We start from the raw sequence: 20,377 nt of genomic DNA, 5'->3' as shown, positions 1-20,377 counted from the left end.
AGTCCAAAAGACGTTCACCCTTTTCCAACAAAGTCCTGTTTAATTCATGAATGGTTGTATTGCTCAATTTTATTTTTGCTCTTGTTTAATTTACTGTAATCTATGAAGTCGTTTTCCATTTTTCTCAATTATAACCATGCTGCCTGGGTAATTTATTCAGACAGTGTGCCGTTTGTCAACAGGTCTCAGGTCAGATTCTAACCTATAGGACATTGCAACGTCATGGACTGGTACATACATGGTGAGCCGCCAGGGCACCCCAGATTCAATGTTTTTAATGGGTTTCTGTACTCACTTTGTCCCCAGCAGCCTCTGCACTGCCTTGCCCCCATACCTCTCCCTCCCAGCCCCCTCCCTCTACTGGTAAGTATAGCCATCTATTATTATCTCTAGTCTTCAGTGTCCGATGCTACACTTATCCATAGATTTAAAAATAATAAGTATTTGGAGAATCTAGTGCATTGGACACGATTCATTAATTGATTGATTGATTCATCAAATTGCTTCTTTGCTTTTGTTATTAAATCGTGGACAATGTATACAATTCCTTTACTTAGTTATAATGATTATTTAAGTAATCGATGCATCCACTGATTATTTTATCGATTAATCAGTATATCTAAATGATAGATTTTCATTTGAAAAACGACAGTTGAACATTTACATTTGAGTTCACATGCGTTTAATCTTTCACATGAATGCACACAGCTATTGAGTTGAAGCACGCACTTCAACAGGGTCTTTTTAGAGCATTTGTCAAACATCTTAGTTCTCAGTTAATCTGAATGAAATGATTCTTCATCTTCTTTTGTATTTTTCCGCCTGCAGACTAGACACTTTGGAACATTTAACTGCCACCAATGAAATATTTTAAAGTCTCCATGCAATAATTGTTTATCACAACTTGAGTAAATTAACTTGAGTAAATGTACTTGAGTAAATGTATACTTGGTTACTTTCCACCCCTGGTCCTTTCTAGTGTTATAGTCACAATAATACTGCAGGAACATTGTATGACAAAGATTTCATATTCATTTGATTTCTCTCTCAAAGTTCACAGTGTCAAACCCTCCGACGTGGCTGTGCTTTCGGCCATTGGCCTTTCTTATACACACAGGTGAGCAGGAGACCACGCAGAGTAATCGTGTCAAACAATATAACTTTTTTTATCGTTATCTTTTCGTTAAAGAACCCGATCTGTTGACTGTATATGTAATTGTGGGGTATATTCACAAAGAGTTTGAACTATTATGATGGAAAATATTTTTTGATTTCATTTTTTTACTTTCTTTAATCCACCCTGAAGCACAATATAGGTCTGTTCTACTCCAGTGTTTATAAACGTTACCGTGATGTATTAGTCATTGTATCCAGAGCTGTCAATCAACTAGCGAATGAAAACGTGTATCCATTTAAATGTCTGTCATATTTTTGCTGGTGAGGCTTCCATTTTGTTTACACTGGGATCACTGATTGGGCCTTTTAAGATCAGCGAGTAATGCTGTGATCCTGTCTTTCCCTTGTTGCAGTGAGCTGTCTAAAGTGGTATCAAGATTCCAAGGTAAAGTCCCAATTTCTATTCTACTATCTTTAGTCTTTCACTCATAGTCACTGTCCTGTAACCTTCAGCACCAAGTTATGGATCCATCAAAGATCAATGCAATTTTATTTGAGAGGTTGGTCAAAATGTGGGTGTTTTGACAGATTATTTGTTACCATTCCAAACTCTCTGTATTCCAACATAGTTTTTACTTCCTCCTTAAAGGAGAACCATTTAAATAATTCCCACATGTTCTTCCTTCCTGTAAAGTCAGAGTCCCATTCATTGTCTATGGAGCAGCCCCAGATGTGACATCACAGATTGGAGGCTTCTCTCTCTTATTACTAGCTTTAGGAGAGAGTGGTGCATGTTCACAAATACTGACGGGACTGACCTGGGGCATAGGAAGAATCTATGGGAATTCTTAAAATTAATGTCATTCCCCTCTAAAAATAAATAAATAAAAGATTTCCCAAAACTCTAGTTTATGTTTCCAGGACCAGGACACTGGCTTCAGTTTATTCAAGTTCATGGCCACTCCCACTTTAAGATTGTGATCAATATGTTCCTACCTTGTTGAGGACAGATGTATAGGATCACTTTTACACGCTTATCTGTTCAAAATATTGCATCACTTTATCTAGCATAACCTACTATGATCTACTAAGAAAAACTAACTCCAGTGAAATGTTGAACCTTATTTAGAGTAAAGGTTAACCTTTACTGTCCAGTATCTCGGCTAACCTTGATAATTAGGTACAATTAACAGTCGCCAGAGGGAAAGTCTGTCTGTTTTCCTCTAAGCGCTGTGAAGCCACCACCAATACATCACACATTAGAAATTTACTGATAGTTAACGTTGAGTGCAGGAACTTGGTAATTCAGTAGCTAATTAAACTAATTAATATTTTTATTTATTTATTATTTTACTCCAATAGAGCTGATGGCTCTGTTTAACCCTTCACTGAGCAGTCCTCTCCTGGACCAAAGGAGCCTGTACTCCTCTGAATTCTTACAACACAGGTACAGAAAGCCACAATAATGCAATGCTATCATAATAAATTTAACTAAGTTATTTTCACATGTGTTCCAATTAGGAAGAAGGTTCAGGAGCAGCTTGTTCCCTTCAAGCAATCCCTTTTGGCAATATGCGCTGAACCAATTCTTTCCATATTGGAACTAACTGGAATTATCTATATGACTGAGCAACCTTATTGAGTTGTTGTTGTTGTTGTTGTTGTTGTTGTTGTTGTTGTTGTTGTTGTTGTTGTTGTTGTTGTTGTTGTTGTTGTTGTTGTTGTCTGTATGATGGAGCCACCAACACCTACTGTATATTGACCTATTTGCACATTTCTCTGTTTCTAGGACTCTGGTTGAGCAAGCGAAGGAAATGCGGTTCTCTCTCAGAAAAACTCAGGTATTGTAGTAGACAGGGTTAGGAAACCTGCTTTCAGAATATTACAGAATAATGATTACATGCTTAGAATTGTAATCAGTTAGTAATATAATCCACTGGAATAATTGTATAGGATTACTTTCTGTTACTTTTGTATTACCTTGTCAAAATTGACAAGATATCCAGTTGAATTAATGATGTATTGCAATTTGCAGTGTTGTTATCATCATCATCATCATCATCATTCTAGAACCACTATATCAACCATTCTTCTATTCTATAAAATCTACTAAACCTATATATAACCTCAGTCTTTTTTCCATTCAACGTAATCCAGAAAGTAATCAGTTATTCAACATTTAAAGTATCTGATCACAGTGTTTTGTTTTTTATTTGTTTATTTTCACAAACATTACAGTAAAACCTTTTTGGTAATCAGACAGATTGCTATAACCCTGTAATCTGTGTATTCCGTCACTCCCGACCTTTCGAGTGACTGTACATCGTCATCATATATCCATATATCCACACAGACACAGCAACAAGTCTTATCGCAGTAAATCTGTTTTCCAGGAAGTATTACTGAACGTGACTGTATCTTCCGTGTCTTGTATTTTTGTACAGCACATCGATGTAGACGGACAGTGGAAGCTGGTGCTCCTGTTCGTTCAGGCCGACCAGATCTGTTCCTGCGAGGAGCAACAGGTTAGCGGCAAAACACTCCTTGATAACAACAACAGTTATTATCATGTTGTACTTTCAGACTGAACGTGATGAGAAGCTCACGCTTCTCAAGTTCAATGGCCGCTTGACCTGAACGGTTAAAGAAGTGAAACCACCATGAAAAGACCATGTTAACCTGAACCATTTCTAGATGTAATCTATTTAAACGGGGACCATTTCTGAATGTAACTGAACCTATTCAATATTTATAGGCAACAGTGGTGCATTCATAGCAGCCTAGGCTTCTTCGTCTTCATTATGAAGATTCGCCTGTTCCCTGAGCTTTTCCCTGTCTACTCTCCTTCACCAGCCCCCACCCTTGCGAGATTTTTCCCTGTCTACTCTCCTTCACCAGCCCCCACCCTTGGACTACCTTCACGCAGCTGTCATAGTTTGTGATTAGCGCCCCAGAGGGCTTTATATACCTGGACCTCCCTTCCAGTCCTTGTCGGGTCGTTCTGTGTTCTGGATTCTGTGTTCATGGAGTGCTGTACGTTACCATTCTGTACGTCACCATCACCTGCCGCGTCTCCGGCGTGAGACGACGGCCCAGCCATTCACCACCTGTCGCCGTTTGCCTGGAGTGGGACGTCGTCTTCGCTCTCTAATTCTCTACGGGAGGTTTTCCAGTGTTCCCACTCCAGACGTCAAGGCGGCTCGCCATCGCTCCCGATTCCACGGGAGGAAGGCGTCTCTTCGTGATCCTCGTTCCTGGGGTGAGGCTCGTCGTAGCTCCCTAGTATTCCACGGGAGGATGGCGTGTGCTCATCCCGTTCCCCTCGGACCCCGACTCGTCATCGCTCCCTATTTCCACGGGAGGATGGCGTGTTCTCGCCCCGGTCCCCTGGGACCCCCTGTGTACTGCGCTGCCCGTCTGCAGCATCCGAGGAGGAGGAGGAGGATCTCCGTGCCCGGCCCCCGCTGTCGGGCCCCTGTCCCCGTGCCAGGCCCCCGCTGTCGGGCCCCTGTCCCCGTGCCAGGCCCCCGCTGTCGGGCCCCTGTCCCCGTGCCAGGCCCCCGCTGTCGGGCCCCTGTCCCCGTGCCCGTGCCAGGCCTCCGCTGTCGGGCCCCTGTCCCCGTGCCAGGCCTCCGCCGTCGGAACCCTGTCCTCATCCCTGTAAGCAGCTCTGGCCCTCGCCCTGTCCAAGGCCTTAACCCTGTTCTCTGTCCCTGTCTCCAGCCGCCTCTCCGGGCCTCTGTCCCTGTCCCCCTCTCCAGTGCCCCTGGTCCTGGCCCTGACACTTAGCCCTGGCCCTTAGCCCTGGCCCTTAGCCTTAGTCCCTTAGCCTGTTCGCCTCTTAAAGGCACAGTGCCGCATTTTCCATATTTCCTTGACTCTAGTGTTTTTGTGTTCTCCCTTAAAGGGACTGTGCCGCTTTTTGTTCAATAATAAATATTTGCCCTGTTTTGGCTTACTCTAATACCGGTCTTGTGTTGTGCGATTGGGGTCGGTTTCAAACCATAACAGTACGACCCGACCAGTCGACGACCCCAGCCAGCACAGACAGTGTATTGGAGAGTCCCCTGTTAGCTCCCCTGTTAGCCTGTTAGCTCCCCTGGTAGCCTCGTTAGCTCCCCTGTTTGCTCCCCTGTTAGCTCCCCTGTTAGCCTCGTTAGCTCCCCTGATAGCTACCCTGTTCCCCACAGCTAGGACTGTCCTTTCAGCTAGCTTGTTCTCATGCTAGTCCAGCCCTGTCTGCTAGCCTAGCTCCGGCAGCTTGCGCAGCCTCTATGTTAATGTAGCAGTACAGCTAGCATAGGCCCTGTAGCTAGCAATGCCCTGGCAGCTACCCTGTCCCTCTGCTAGTCCCACTTTAGGTGTAGCTTCCCCTGCTAGCATGGCCCATTTTTTTTTTTGTTGCTTTGTCATGTCCCCTGCCCCGCTGTCTGATTTTTTCGGTCGCCCAGTGGCTCCCGTGGAGGGGGAGGTACTGTGAGGATTCGCCTGTTCCCTGAGCTTTTCCCTGTCTACTCCCCTTCACCAGCCCCCACCCTTGCGAGATTTTTCCCTGTCTACTCTCCTTCACCAGCCCCCACCCTTGGACTACCTTCACGCAGCTGTCATAGTTTGTGATTAGCGCCCCAGAGGGCTTTATATACCTGGACCTCCCTTCCAGTCCTTGTCGGGTCGTTCTGTGTTCTGGATTCTGTGTTCATGGAGTGCTGTACGTTACCATTCTGTACGTCACCATCACCTGCCGCGTCTCCGGCGTGAGACGACGGCCCAGCCATTCACCACCTGTCGCCGTTTGCCTGGAGTGGGACGCCGTCTTCGCTCTCTAATTCTCTACGGGAGGTTTTCCAGTGTTCCCACTCCAGACGTCAAGGCGGCTCGCCTTCGCTCCCGATTCCACGGGAGGAAGGCGTCTCTTCGTGATCCTCGTTCCTGGGGTGAGGCTCGTCGTCGCTCCCTAGTATTCCACGGGAGGATGGCGTGTGCTCATCCCGTTCCCCTCGGACCCCGACTCGTCATCGCTCCCTATTTCCACGGGAGGATGGTGTGTTCTCGCCCCGGTCCCCTGGGACCCCCTGTGTTCTGCGCTGCCCGTCTGCAGCATCCGAGGAGGAGGAGGAGGAGGATCTCCGTGCCCGGCCCCCGCTGTCGGGCCCCTGTCCCCGTGCCAGGCCCCCGCTGTCGGGCCCCTGTCCCCGTGCCAGGCCCCCGCTGTCGGGCCCCTGTCCCCGTGCCAGGCCTCCGCCGTCGGGCCCCTGTCCCCGTGCCAGGCCCCCGCCGTCGGGCCCCTGTCCCCGTGCCAGGCCTCCGCTGTCGGGCCCCTGTCCCCGTGCCAGGCCTCCGCCGTCGGAACCCTGTCCTCATCCCTGTAAGCAGCTCTGGCCCTCGCCCTGTCCAAGGCCTTAACCCTGTTCTCTGTCCCTGTCTCCAGCCCGCCTCTCCGGGCCTCTGTCCCTGTCCCCCTCTCCAGTGCCCCTGGTCCTGGCCCTGACACTTAGCCCTGGCCCTTAGCCCTGGCCCTTAGCCTTAGTCCCTTAGCCTGTTCGCCTCTTAAAGGCACAGTGCCGCATTTTCCATATTTCCTTGACTCTAGTGTTTTTGTGTTCTCCCTTAAAGGGACTGTGCCGCTTTTTGTTCAATAATAAATATTTGCCCTGTTTTGGCTTACTCTAATACCTGTCTTGTGTTGTGCGATTGGGGTCGGTTTCAAACCATAACAGCATTCCCGTGTTCGCCTCATAGCAGCCGATTCATTTCTTGCTCATGTTGAAAAAAAAACACCCCTCCGCCTCAAGTCTCTCCAGATCCAAGCAGTCTCGCTTCCTTCCATTGACTTTCCATTCATTCACGCCACTTCCACATAGGCTCAGCTTAGGCTCAGCTTCTTCCCCCAGGCCATCAGAGTCTTGAACAATGAACATTGAGTACCACAGAACACTGAACTATCCACACATAAGCACACATGAGCACACACACGACACGCACGCTGTGCACGCTCACACACTAGCAGCCACTTTAACACTTTAACATGAGCGGGCACACACTCATGCCGCACACACCCACACTTATTGCCAAAAGGAAAGGCCACTTTAAATTAGTATTAGCAACAGTAACAGTGTATTGCACTACCAAAGCTACCTAGCATGTCCTATATGCTCTGTAAATAACTATGTACAAATACCGAGATGTCACACCATGTTACCTGTTACCTGTTATTGCACAATGTTTTTTGTATTGGATTCTATTATATGTTGTACCACTGTATTGCACATCGTTGCGGGCAAGACCACCCACATTTCATTGTATACTTGTATGCCGTGACAAATAAAACTCTTGACTTGACTTGACTTGACTTGACATTTCCCATTGGCTTCCGTCTGAAAGTACCGTAAAGGACACCTTTGTGTTGGTGTGTGTGTGTGCAGGTCCTCTCCGCAGTTGAAGCAGCAGTTCAGCAGGTGGATCTTGCTCTGCAAGTGCTGCATTCTCAGGTTTGTGTTAGATTGTTATATATATATACTGTTATGGTCAAAAGTTTACATACACTTGTAAGAACATGTATGTCATGGCACTCTTGAGTTTCCAATAATTACCAAAAGTGCCTATAATTGAAGTGAAAATGGCCAAGGGACATGTAATAAAACATTAGCATTGCTGTATGTATATTTCTGACCCAGCAGATTTGGTCACATTTTCAGAAGACTCATAATAAATTCATAAAAGAACCAAACTTTATGATTTTCTTTTGTCACAAAGAAGTATGTGCTCCCATCACAGAAATGATTGGAAACTCCAGATGGCCATGACATGACATGTTCTTTACAAGTGTATGTAAACCTTTGACCACAACTGTATATATAAATCTCTCCATATTCACTATGAGTTTGTTATCAATCGTTACACGTTCCTCTTTAATACTAAGCATTGCATTTAATTTTTTGGGTACAGTTGAAGAGGACTTTTGTCAGTGTCGCTGTGTGGGATGGAGAGTATGACACACTCCAGAAAAGGTGACTCCTAAACTTTTGTTATTTCCCTCTTCAACTGATTTATACACCTCTGATATGGCCATATTATCACTGTCGACGCTATACTAGGTGGCGACAGTGGCTCAGGAGGTGCAGTGGTCGTCTGGTAATCAGAAGGTTCCCGGTTCGATTCCCGCTCCTCCTGGGGAGCGTGTCGAAGTGTCCTTGAGCAAGACCCTTAACCCCTAATTGCTCCCGATGAGCATTATTGGCACCTTGCATGGTTGCCTCCGCCGTCGGTGTGTGAATGTGTGAGTGAATGTGAGGAACACATTGTAAAGCGCTTTGGATAAAAGCTGCTATACAAATGCACCATTTACCATTTATAATGTGTTGAATCCTCTGTGTTCTGCTGACAGGAGGTGTCCCTGTATGGAAACGATGAGCGAGGGTGAACTGAGGCTACTGCGGGCCACACTCAGCCAAGTCCTGCAGGTGTGGAACTATCTCTCCAACGTCTTCACTATCTTCATTATCCGTCACATCAGCCGATTGGAGACGGAACGGCTGGATGTTGTTTGCTAAACATGTTTAATTTCAACAGGAGTCCCTGGACAACCTCATGGTACAGAAGCAGCATTACGGCGACAGAGATGATTTCACTGTCGCTCTGCAGGACAGGCCTCTCGTCGCAGACCCGGCCTCTCTCGCCGTGAGTTATTTAAATAAAATACAGTTTTCTTAGTTTTTCTAATTTCCATTCATTCAAACAGGTCTGTATGATTTACAAGACATTACACAGACTCTGTCGTCCTCCCCTGGGAGAATTCATAAAAGAAAAGTCAGATCGTGGTCATAGGACGAGGTCGACCTCTAGAGAGGATTGCGAGGTGCAGCGCCGACACACCACCTTCGGTCAGAATGTATTGTCAGTGCAGGGAAGTATGTTGTGGAACAGTGTACCTACCACCATCCGAGAATGTCCAACTTTTACTACTTTTAAACTCAAAGTAAAAAAAAAAATGGTTTCTAGAACACCAATCATGTGACCATATATAGGACCTTTATAGTCTTGGTCCTTTTAGCTTTGTAGCCATGTATTTGTAAATTATTGTTCTTTTGTTTTAACATGTTTTTATATTGCTCTGTTTTTGTGTTTATGTTTGGGGACTGAGGATGAAAATTAGCATCCCTTGCTAAATCCTGTGTACATACATGCTGTCCCTTCCAAATAAACGAATACATTAAATGAAATAAGCGCCAGACCTCGGTTTTGGGGTCATGATTCGATCTTATTTTCGATTCTTCTATGCATTAGAATGTATTCATACTGTTTATAGATTATATATACTGCGCAGCACAGCTTGGTTTGGCTTAGAAAAATTACATAAATAATTATGCTGATAGTCATAATATACCAGAGAGAAAAGACCTATGGAAGAGAATGAGAGAAGGAGAATCATCAATACAGTTTTGAAAAGAAAAGTTGTATTTACATTGTTTGAAGGTAGATTTCTTTAGATTTTTTAATATGTATTGAGATTGTTACACCCCTGATCCCTAGCCGTAATAATATCTCAGTTGTTTTAGTTTAAGATGAAGAGCTGAAGCTTCACAATGTACATGTGACACTTGTGTTCTTTTCAACAGAGTGGAAGGGCGCCATCTGAACTACAGTCATCACAACACACTGATAAACTGACTGTGCAGATGTGGGCAAACATGGTGGGTTGCAATTTACACTGTTCATCACACATACGCACACACACACGCACACAGAGTCATTGTCCTCTCGTTGATACAAACAAGAATGGGTGGTCTGTGTTTCAGCTGCAGCCTGCCAGTGGTCAACACAACACAGAGGACAATGACATAACCATCACAGTGCCATGTCCTACAGAGGTGAGAGCATGTGGAAGAACAGGCAGGCGGGCCAACGCAGAACAGTGCAGGGATGGAAGAATGCAGAAGGCATCTAAATAGGTTTCAATGTACTGCATGAATGTGGCTTGGTGGATAAAAACCCTTATTGTCTCCGCTCCCCTCAATGCCCTCTATCTCTTTATCCCTCATCCACACCTCTCTCTTTTTCTCATTTTCTCTCTCCCTCTCTCCCTCTCTCTCTTTCTATCTCTCTTTCTCCCCCTATCTCCCTCTCTCACCTTCTCTCTCTATTTCTATCCCCTCCCTCCCTCCCCTATCTCTCTTTCCCTCTCTCCATCTCCCCCTTCTCTCTTCCTCCCTCGCTGTCTCTCTCTCTGCCTCCCTCTCTTCCCCTCTCTGTCTCTCCCTCTGTCTCTGTCTCTCTCACCCTCCCCCTCTCTCCCCACCTTCTCTGTCTCTCCCACCCCTCTCTCCCTCTGTCTCTCTCTCCCTCCCTCTCTGTCTCCGTCCTTCTTTGTCTCCATCCCTATCTCTCCCTCCCTCTCTGTCTCTCTCTGTCTCCCACCCTCTCTCTCCCTCTCCGTCTCTCTTTCTGTCTCTGTCTCTCTCCCTCCCTCTCTGTCTTGCTCTCCCACCCCCTCTCCTACACTCTCTCTCCCTCCCTCTCTCTCTCTCCCTTCCTCTCTGTCTCTCTCCCCCCTATCTCTCTCTTTCTCTCTCCCTCTGTCTCTCTCTCCCTCCCTCTGTCTCCCACCCTCTCTCTCCCTCTCTGTCTCTCTTTCTGTCTCTGTCTCTCTCCCTCCCTCTCTGTTTTCCTCTCCCACCCCCTCTCCTACCCTCTCTCTCTTTCCCTCCCTCCCTCTCTGTCTCTCACTCCCCCTATCTCTCTCTCTCTATCTCTCTCTCCCCCCCTCTCTGTCTCGCTCTCCCACACTCTCTCTCTCTCCTTCCCTCTCTGTCTCTCTCTCCATTCCTCTTTCTCACTCTCCCACCCTCTCTCTCCCTCCCTCTCTATCTCTCTCTCTCCCCCCTCTCTGTCTCGCTCTCCCACCCTCTCTCTCTCCCTCCTTCTCTGTCTCTCTCTCCATTCCTCTCTTTCTCGCTCTCCCACCCCCCCTCTCTCCCTCCCTCTATCTCTCTCTCCCACCCTCTCTCCCTCCCTCTCTGTCTCTCTCTCCCACCCCCTCTCTCTCCCTTCCTCTGTCTCTCTCTAATTCCTCTCTGTCTCTCTCTCTCTCTCTCTCTCTCTCTCTCTCTCTCTCTCTCTCTCTCTCTCTCTCTCTCTCTCTCTCTCTCCCTCCCTCTCTGTCTCCCTCCCTCTCTCTTCCTTCCAGGAGCGGCCCTTCCTGCGGACCGAGCGTAACTCACTCTCCTATCACCCCAGTAAGCTGTCCTCTCCTCTCCCTGACCCAGTGAGTATGCTGTGATTTGCATCAGTGTTAGTATTCTGTCACAGATGACACAACACAGACACATGGAGAACTTGGCAGTGTTGTACGTATCCTCCATGATACTGATCCTGGATGTGCTCGGCTTGTCTTTCCAGGTCACAGGCACTGAGATGCTCTGTGAGACGAATCTCACCTCCTCTGAGTTTCCACCCACCTCTGGTAAGATTAGATATCTCTCTACGGGATATTTGTGTAATTATCATTCTTCCAACATGGCTGCCTGTAACCATTGGTAACCGCTTTGGAAAGAATGTCTGTGCAGTGGTAGAGTAGGTTAAAGCATGTTATTACTGTTCCACTGTGACTTTACAAGATCCAGTTAGGTATATACATCGAATTATGACATTTTTGTTTATATATTCATATATCCATTGTTTCTTCCAACGTGGAAGATAGATTCTAAACATTCTGTGAAAGGCCTCTATTGAAATGTTGTTGTTGTTACATTACTTTGCATCTGCTTCCCTGCGAGCATGATCTTCTCTGGTTACCCTGATTGGCCCAGCAGTCAGTCAGTCAGTCTATCAGTCTTCAGTAGTTGTAAAGGATATCAGCAAGTTAGTCCACAAACAAGTAATGAAACTAGTTTGCTACAAATGTATTCATTTTAGTGGTTAAAAAAAGTGGTTATTTTCATTTTTTTTTATGAACAGAGGGCCACGCCCCCCTTGGCATACCGAGAGTTGGCTGTGCTCAGAAACAGTTATAATATACTTATCTGTTCCTTTGTTGCAACTTATCGTGTCTCTTAGGAGATGAAAGGGTCACCTTTTACAAGAGGTTGTTACATTCTAATTTATGATGTCTGGGAGAGTATGTGTTTTGATATGTTATTTCTGTGTGTGCGTGTGTGCGCGTGTGTTTGTTCACAGTCCATGCCCTGAGGCCCGGCGACATCAAAGTAGTGGCTGCTGTAGGAGATTCTCTAACAGTGAGTGAATGATTTTGAGGCTTTCGCTTTCCGTTTATTTGTTAAAGGCCCAATGCTTGATCCAATCGTTAACAAATAGGTAACCACTAACAAAAATAATAATAATAATTTGGGGGGCTGTAATAGGTTTGTTTATAATGTTTGTAATTGTTGGAGTAATACAATCATTGCTCTATTATAGTAAATAAGTTCCAAATAATATATTTTCCATCTACAAATGAAAATCTTTCTTGGTCTGTCTACCAAGTTATGAGTCTTTCTTCATTCTTCCTATGATCTTGCATTATCACAGTACCTTTAACATGACCCCTCTGACCGGCAGGCAGGCAATGGCGTTGGAGCCAGCAACCTCCTGAACGTTCTACGTCAGTATCGGGGATTATCCTGGAGGTGGGTCCTTATCAGCCATTATCACACAACATAAAACATTATACAATGTTATGTATGCATGTACTTTGTGAAGGTTTATTTTAGGACTGGTAGTGTTGTATCACAGTATTTTAGCTATAATATTAGCTACTTTTCAATACCTGTCTTTGGAGCCGGTTGGTACACATGGGGGGAGGTTAGGTGTGTGTGTGTTGTGTTAGGCACCCTTGCTCAGAGCACTTTGTCACTATTGGCACTGTCTATACCAGGGATTGAACCAGCAACCCTTCAATTTCCAGGCAACCTCCCTAACAGGCCTGCTGACCTATCAGCCGTGCTGATATTCAGTACAACAGCACTCCCTCTTGTGTGATATTGCTTAAATGTTGTATAAAAGCAATAACGTACTCAAGGTCATGCTATATGGTAGTTTATTGGCACCGGTGTGCTGATCTACAACCACAGTACACTACTGATATAGCATTCCCTCTCATATGATGTTGCTTGATTATAGAGGGTGAATGAATGAATGAATGAATGAATGAATGAATGAATGAATGAATGAATGAATGAATGAATGAATGAATGAATGAATGAATGAATGAATGGTTTCACTGGAATTCTATTGCTAACATTTTGGACCCAAATGTACTTCCTGTCAACCATTGCATTAGCAAACATTGCAACAGGAATTAAACGTGGGCCCTTTTAGAATGTTGCCACTTTGAAACCCTCTATACAGCCGTACACAAGGCATGTCTCAAGCCATGTATTTGCACGTTGCTCATACTGTAGGTACTACTAGAGATACATGGAGTTAATGACGGTATGCGTTTGTTTTTCTTCCTAGCATTGGTGGTGATGAGAACCTCACCACTGTCACCACTCTGCCCAGTGAGTTCATTCCCCAGTATCATGTTTTAGATATCAGATGATTTCTCTACTGTTTTACAGAATCAGCTTAACTCTATCAGGTGTAAAAAAAAAAAAAAAAAAAAAAGAAAAAGGCCACTAGCCATGGTGACAGCATTACTAGAATGTTCAGTTCTTAAAATTCTAACATCATGCAGTATCTGCAATCTTATTAGGATAGCCGGGGAACAAGTTGTGACCAAGATTACATACAACGTGTGTTTGTGCTGTTGGTTGCTGTTGTTACCCACGGTATTTCACTATGTTACTATCTAACTATGTCGTGTGGAAGGGGGGGGGGGGGGGGGGGGTGGGGGGGGGGGGGGACTAAAATAAATGCAATTTGCCCTGGTTTCTTTTTATTAATCTCTCCCTACTTGACTATCCTTCCAAGAGTCCAACATTAAACAATATTTAATAATACAGATTGCCAAGTACAAAATAAGCATACATTAACACTTTAACTGCCACACACGAGATATCTCGGGTTTATTTTTATGTGGTTGAAAGCCACTCACGAGATTTTTTATTTTTTTTAGCGATCTGAAATCATATTGCATCACGCGAGCCTACCCGAGTATACACGAGCACCGCCGGAGATCATATGTGGAAAAAAGCGCCCCCTATCGTCTTTCAGATTACATAAGGGATTTTGGAATGGACTCAATGAAAATGGATAGGGAAAAAAATCCGGTACTCCACATTTTCCAGTCCACTGATCCAGCCGGGGTTACCACAGTTCATTCTGGAGCCTCTGAGCCCCGCTGATCATGGAGTTCTACTGTATCGCGTTGGATCTATACACTTATCGATTTTTTCGAATGGTGATCAGGAATTGGAATATACCAGTTGGATACCATCTGATGTCAGGTAAGGACTCTATGTTATCAACCCAACCAACCCCCCCCCCCCCCACCCACCTCCAATGTACAGTCCCCCCCCACCCCCACCTACCCAATCCAATGTACAGTTTCTACGTCAAATGTATATACTCTTTTTTCTGGACTCTTTTGTATCACAAACAGTACTGTAATTGCAAATCTGGTATGTCATAAATGTATAGATGTAGCAGTACTGTCTATCTGTATGTCATGTATGTCATATATGTTACGATGAATTGAAAATGGGGGACCCTGATGTAAACAAGACGAAAGTCTTTCTCTGGTCTGCATCCCCTTAACAATTGTATATATTGAGCTGTACTGTACTGTACCCATTCTGCAATCTGTTAATAAAGTTTTCAATCAATCAATCAGTGTTAGGATAATCAGACTAATTTTGATGAAGTTATAAGCTGTTTTGTGAAATGGGCTCTTTCGGTTTCACTGTAAAAGTCCAAGAGGAAATCAATGCGGCGATTATCCGTGCGCGGCCCGAATGTGCTTGCGTGCACGTATAATATTGATCATCTAGCGTTTATTTGAAAACGATTCATAAAAAGGCAGACGAATATCAACGTTGTGGAATATTCCAGTAAAAGACGATTTTCATAGAATGGTCCAGAATGGGCTGTTTTTTTTATCTCAAAACGGGTGCTTTTCTAAATGCTCTGAAACGGAAATGACGCGATAAAAAACCAATCTGCCTTGACAGCACTGACTGGAAAATAGTCTTTGATAATGCAATGGGCAGATTAGACACATAGCCATAATTTAAAACATAGATTAGGCGATATTAAGGTTAACATTGGCGCCGATGGTGGCATTCAGGGGGTAAAAAGGAAAACCCGGCGTGGCACTCAAAGTGTTAAACACATTGACACACATTGGCAATATCACGGGTACTGATTGTATAGTCAATTCATTGATAAATGTTATATCCAAGCATTGTCCTTGTTACTGTTTGAATAGCTAAAAATAGCTAAATCCCTGTTCATTTTGACAAGATACACCCCCTCCTCCCACAAATACATTCTCTTTCCAAAGCAACATGATGATATAATAGAGATCTTCTTGTTGTCACTGTCCAGGTTAGACTGAGCTTTTTCTTTCTTTGTTGATACAGACATCTTAAGGCAGTTTAACCCGCATGTGACTGGCTACTCAGTTGGAATGGGCAAACAGACCTCTCCTCAGTCCTTTCTCAACCAGGCTGTTCCTGGGCAGAAAAGCAGGTGAGTCCTTACAGTGTTCTGGATACTAACTCATATCTTGATCAGAGGGGAACTACGCCCCAATTTAAGGGGAGACAGGTGAATAGGCAAATATTTTTTCTTTGGTCGATTTTGAGATTTATTTATATTTTGCTTGTCTTATTTCAAAATAGTGGCAATAAAATATCGAAAACACACAATTAGTTGTTTATTTTACTTAATTTTTGTCTGATTGTGTCCATAAATCACAATTACAATACAGAACTTTGAGGGCGTTTTCCCAAAAATAGTTTTTATGCGTTTTTCTTACACATAAGAGATGAAATATCAATTTCCCTAGCTAGCACCTACACACACACCATACTTTCCCCATTTCTTCCTATCTTTACCCTGTATCTTTTTACAGAGGGATTTGCAGAGGGGTTTGTTGATATATCATTCATAGCCTGATTTATAGTACATTTATACAAAAAACCGGGCGAAAATAGATTTTTTTATGACTGTAGACACAGTATTTCCTGATTTATGGGATGATAAAAAGACATAGCCACAATCCCTTCTGGACAAAAGTTCATTGTGTTATGTGTCAACATAATGAAACAAAATGTTTTTAATCTGGCATCATCCAATGTTGGTGATTCTGTTCCTGGCGATATATACTAATTAGCGCATATTTAATTAGGTAATGCCTATTTTGCATATATATAACATAAAATCTCAGAAAACGTGCAATAAATGTTTTCTTGGTTGTTATGTACATAACAAACTGGGAACGTTTCATAGTGATATCTATTAAAATAATTGTTTTTGCCTATTCACCTCGGCTGTCTCACCTTAAAGGAACACACCAACATTTTGGGAAATTAGCTCACGCCTTCTCCAGAGAGATACAAGAAGATAGATACCAGTTTTCTCTCAGTGCAGTCAGTGCGTTCAGTAGAAAGCTATCTGGCTGCACGTTAGCCTAGCTTAGCACAATGAATGGAAGCGGACATGGCCAGTTAGCCATGGAGAGGTGAGAGAGAGAGGTGTTAGTTGGACAATGCTAACCGGCCATGGCCACTTCCATTCATTGCCTGGATAAATAAAGGTTAAAATTAAATAATTATAATAATATTTAAGGGATAATTGTTGTGAAGCGTCTAATCCCATAATACCGGCCTCAAAAACGGCCTTTTTACTTAAATGTTACTTGTCCTTTCGGACAAGTTATGTTTTTGTAGATTTTTATTGGGTTTTTACTACCGGGCAGTCCGGTAGAGAGAGAGAGAGAGGAAGAGGAATGGGAGACAGTCAGACAGAGCAGGGGAAGAGATTCGGCAAAGAACGCCGGGTCCGGGAATCGAACCCTGGTCGGCCGTGTTGCGATGCAGCGCGTGTGGCTCGCCACTCGGGCGGCCTCTTTTTTTACTACTTTTTACTACTTGTGATTTATACAATTTTTTACTAATTGTGATAATTGCTTGTGTGTCTCAGGGACATACCGGATCAGGTGCGAACACTGGTGGCCATGATGAAGAACGACACGGTAAGAATCCCCACGATTGATTCTCTTATCTATTTGTAGCAGGGTGGATTATCCCTGCTTCGTGGGAACTGTGGGGTGCGGTCAATAGGTAGCGAGACACAGTAGCACCCTGGCCAGCTGCACCTCCGTCTTTGGGGTCCGGAGCGTCAACTGGAGGCTGGTAGTGGGGGTGAATGAGGCCCAGGGTTTACAAACCTGGTCCGGTACTCTGGTCTTCCTCCCTCTCTCTGGAGTAGTCCGCAGTACTCCCCAACACACCCTCACCCTCCACAGTTGCCCCTTTTCCCTCCCACACCTACTGACCGGATGGTAGAGAAATAACTGGGTTCCCCCCGCAAGCAGTACCCTCCCTTATGTGAGACGACCAGAACCCTTACAATGGAAATGGAAAAGGTAGAATGGCAAGGGGTTACGATTACATATATTACCCGTAGCAAAGGGTTAGGGTTAGGGTTAGAAATAATGAAAGACACACACACAAGACTCCCATCTACATCCTTTACTGTTATTTAAAGACTGGTCATCTACAAATATTTAATAGCAATGGGTCCACGGAAGGTAGTTCTACTATTACTCAAGTTGTAATTCAATACCTTGCAAACACTTATATTGTACACCCACACAGTATAGACTCAGGTATTGCAGACCCAAAGTTAATAGACCCAGATATTGTAGACTTCAATATACTTGACTCCTTACCCACGTCTGGGCTAGTACCAATAATAATACCTCTTCTTAGGCTTTACTTATATGGCAGCGTTACGTTTACCCCCAAGAGGGGAAGGGTTAAATAGATGGGAAAGTAATATTACACACACATGGTATCACGCTCAAAGAAAAGGAAATAAAACCAAAGTGTGGGCCCACAATTACCAAAACAAAAGCCCTATGCTAATGCCGGCATGTAATGTTTATGGGGTACCCCTATGCACTGTGGTTAGCAAACACCAGCTTCGCCCGTAGGCTGCGACACACTGTGTAATGTACGATAGGATCCTGGGCGCCGAAGCCCTAATGTTTACTCTACCAAAATGGCGGCCGCGCCGCTCCACCACCGTCCTGGTGGCAAGATGGCGTCGAACACTCGCGCCGCAGGTGCTAGCAGGCGGAGCTATAGCAGAGAGGCAGTGCTGGCTGAGCTGGTGCTGGGCGAACTCTGCTGGTGGTAAAGAACTCCCCGTGTCCTGCAGGCAGCCTGGAGCAGGTGTGCTGCTGTTCTCCGGTGCAGACAGCTGTTGACGCCCGGGCAGACTGCTTGGATGTCCCGTACGTCTCTGGCACGCAGACTATACCGTCACTGTAACTAGGTATAACACGAGCAATGCTACTGTGATCCTTAGCCGCACGCTACTTATACCGCTCACTGTAACTAGGTATAACTCGACTCTTAGTGCCCGACTCTGCACTTAATGTTCATAATATCATAACACTGGTACTGCTAGGAGATCGTCTCCACTAGCCAGTACTTCCTATCACCCGTTGTCCTTTCCCGGGGCACTCCGGCATAAACGTCAGCAACGGGGCTGTCTAGAGCTCCCGTTAGCTGTGTCCTCTCGTGTTCAAGTTCACAGCCGAAGAGAGCGACTTCCGCGGCACTTCTCCCTTTATCATCTCTCAGCTCTCTCCGCCACTCTCTGCCTGCTACTGCCCCCTGCTGGTCCCGCCTGCCAGTCACACGGGGAGACGCACTGTAAAATATGAATCAATACTGTCATTTATGATCCGTATTCACATGCTCTTGGGACGGGGACGTTTGTGTCATTGTTCGTGTGAATCAATGACACTAGTTAGAATGTCTTTGTGTACAAAAAGGGATATAAACACAGTCAGCAGTTCTGAATAATATACCATATTTTCCAGACTGCTACATTTCCCCCCACTTTGAACTTGCTAAGTCCTCTGCAAGTTAACAACAAAACAACAAAAACAAACGCATGCATGAAAACGGTCCTGAGACCAACAGTTTCACACATCGGTTGACAATTACACATTATGCCAACAGTTTTACACACTCCCTCAGGAGTTGGACACACTGTTCCGCGAACACGCTCTTGAGCACGTAGTCCTGGCGATACCGAGCGGGTAGCCGACCTCTGGTGCTCCTCTGGGGCCGAGCGGCCTCCACTCTGGGGGGTTCCACCTCCCCCGCCTCCGATTCCGTGTCGGATTCCTCAGTGTCTGTCGGCGGGTCCTGGACCACGGCCTCACCCTCCGGGGCCATCGATGGACCGCCCGCGGCCTCCTCTTCGACTCCGTCTCCGCCGCCTTCCCCCTCCTCTCCTGAAGGGGTCGACTCCACCTCTGACTCGGCGCTTACGGCCTCCTCAGGGGCGTCCCGCAGGGGACCGGGGTGGTTACACGCCCTAGGATGCGGTTCCCGCCGGTGCCCGAAAGCACCTCCGATGTCTGATTCGGACGAGCTCCGCGGTGCCACCGGGATCTGTCGAGGGGCCCTCCCCCGCACTTCCGGGTCAGAAGCCGGGAAGGGACAGGTCTTGAGCTGGTCTCGATGCACGGTCCTTTCTGGACCCCCTGCTTCGGGCCTGACCGTGAACACGGGCGTCCCTTCGTGGCTCTGCTTAACCACCACATATGACGTAGGCTCCCACTTGTCTTGTATCTTATTACGGCCCCGGATTCGGTGGTCGCGTATCAGGACCCGGTCTCCGGCCCGCAGGAGTGCACCTCTGCTCTTCCTGTCGTAAATTCTCTTGCGTCGATGGGATGCCTGCTTCGCCGTGGCCTCAGCGGCCTCCGCGGCGGCCTTTAGTCGCTCGTGGTGACTCTGCACCCACTCATCTAGGTCTGCCGCCCCCTCCTCAATGACGTCTCTGCCCCCTAGGACATCTCGGGGCATCCTAGCGTCCCTCCCGAAGAGCAGGTAGAAGGGAGAGTATCCAGTGGAGGAGTGCTCGTGGCAATTGTATGTAAGTACCAACTCGGGTAGGTGCTCCTTCCAGTCCCGCTTCTTCTCTGCGGGCAGACTACGCAGCATGTCGTGCATTGTCCGATTGAATCTCTCGCACTGCCCATTCCCCTGGGGATGGTAGGGCGTGGTGCGGCTCTTTGAAATCCCATACAGTCGGCAGAGCTCCTTGATGACGCTCGACTCGAAATTTCGCCCTTGAT

At 45.8% G+C, this 20,377-nt stretch overlaps 1 protein-coding gene across 1 annotated transcript in view; it reads left to right on the top strand.

Moving 5' to 3' along the window:
- The window catches only part of LOC311228354 (phospholipase B1, membrane-associated-like), a gene marked incomplete at both ends in the record, with an annotated part of 540,482 nt that overhangs the window by 495,419 nt on the left and 24,686 nt on the right, over positions 1–20,377 (top strand). The window contains 16 exons of the mRNA XM_084314264.1: positions 307–363; positions 1,054–1,117; positions 2,906–2,957; positions 3,561–3,641; positions 7,539–7,604; positions 8,062–8,123; positions 8,501–8,576; positions 8,686–8,793; positions 9,912–9,983; positions 11,300–11,377; positions 11,512–11,575; positions 12,289–12,347; positions 12,670–12,737; positions 13,567–13,610; positions 15,633–15,741; positions 17,197–17,248. Coding sequence (XP_084170390.1) covers positions 307–363; positions 1,054–1,117; positions 2,906–2,957; positions 3,561–3,641; positions 7,539–7,604; positions 8,062–8,123; positions 8,501–8,576; positions 8,686–8,793; positions 9,912–9,983; positions 11,300–11,377; positions 11,512–11,575; positions 12,289–12,347; positions 12,670–12,737; positions 13,567–13,610; positions 15,633–15,741; positions 17,197–17,248 — 1,112 coding nt within the window. The remainder of the gene's footprint in view (positions 1–306; positions 364–1,053; positions 1,118–2,905; positions 2,958–3,560; positions 3,642–7,538; positions 7,605–8,061; positions 8,124–8,500; positions 8,577–8,685; positions 8,794–9,911; positions 9,984–11,299; positions 11,378–11,511; positions 11,576–12,288; positions 12,348–12,669; positions 12,738–13,566; positions 13,611–15,632; positions 15,742–17,196; positions 17,249–20,377) is intronic.

Source organism: Notolepis coatsorum, assembly GCF_963971535.1.
Source record: "Notolepis coatsorum genome assembly, chromosome: 5".
NCBI classification, from domain to species: domain Eukaryota; kingdom Metazoa; phylum Chordata; class Actinopteri; order Aulopiformes; family Paralepididae; genus Notolepis; species Notolepis coatsorum.
The sequence above is the reverse complement of the archived record's forward strand: the minus strand, read 5'-3'. Positions and strand labels throughout refer to the sequence as shown.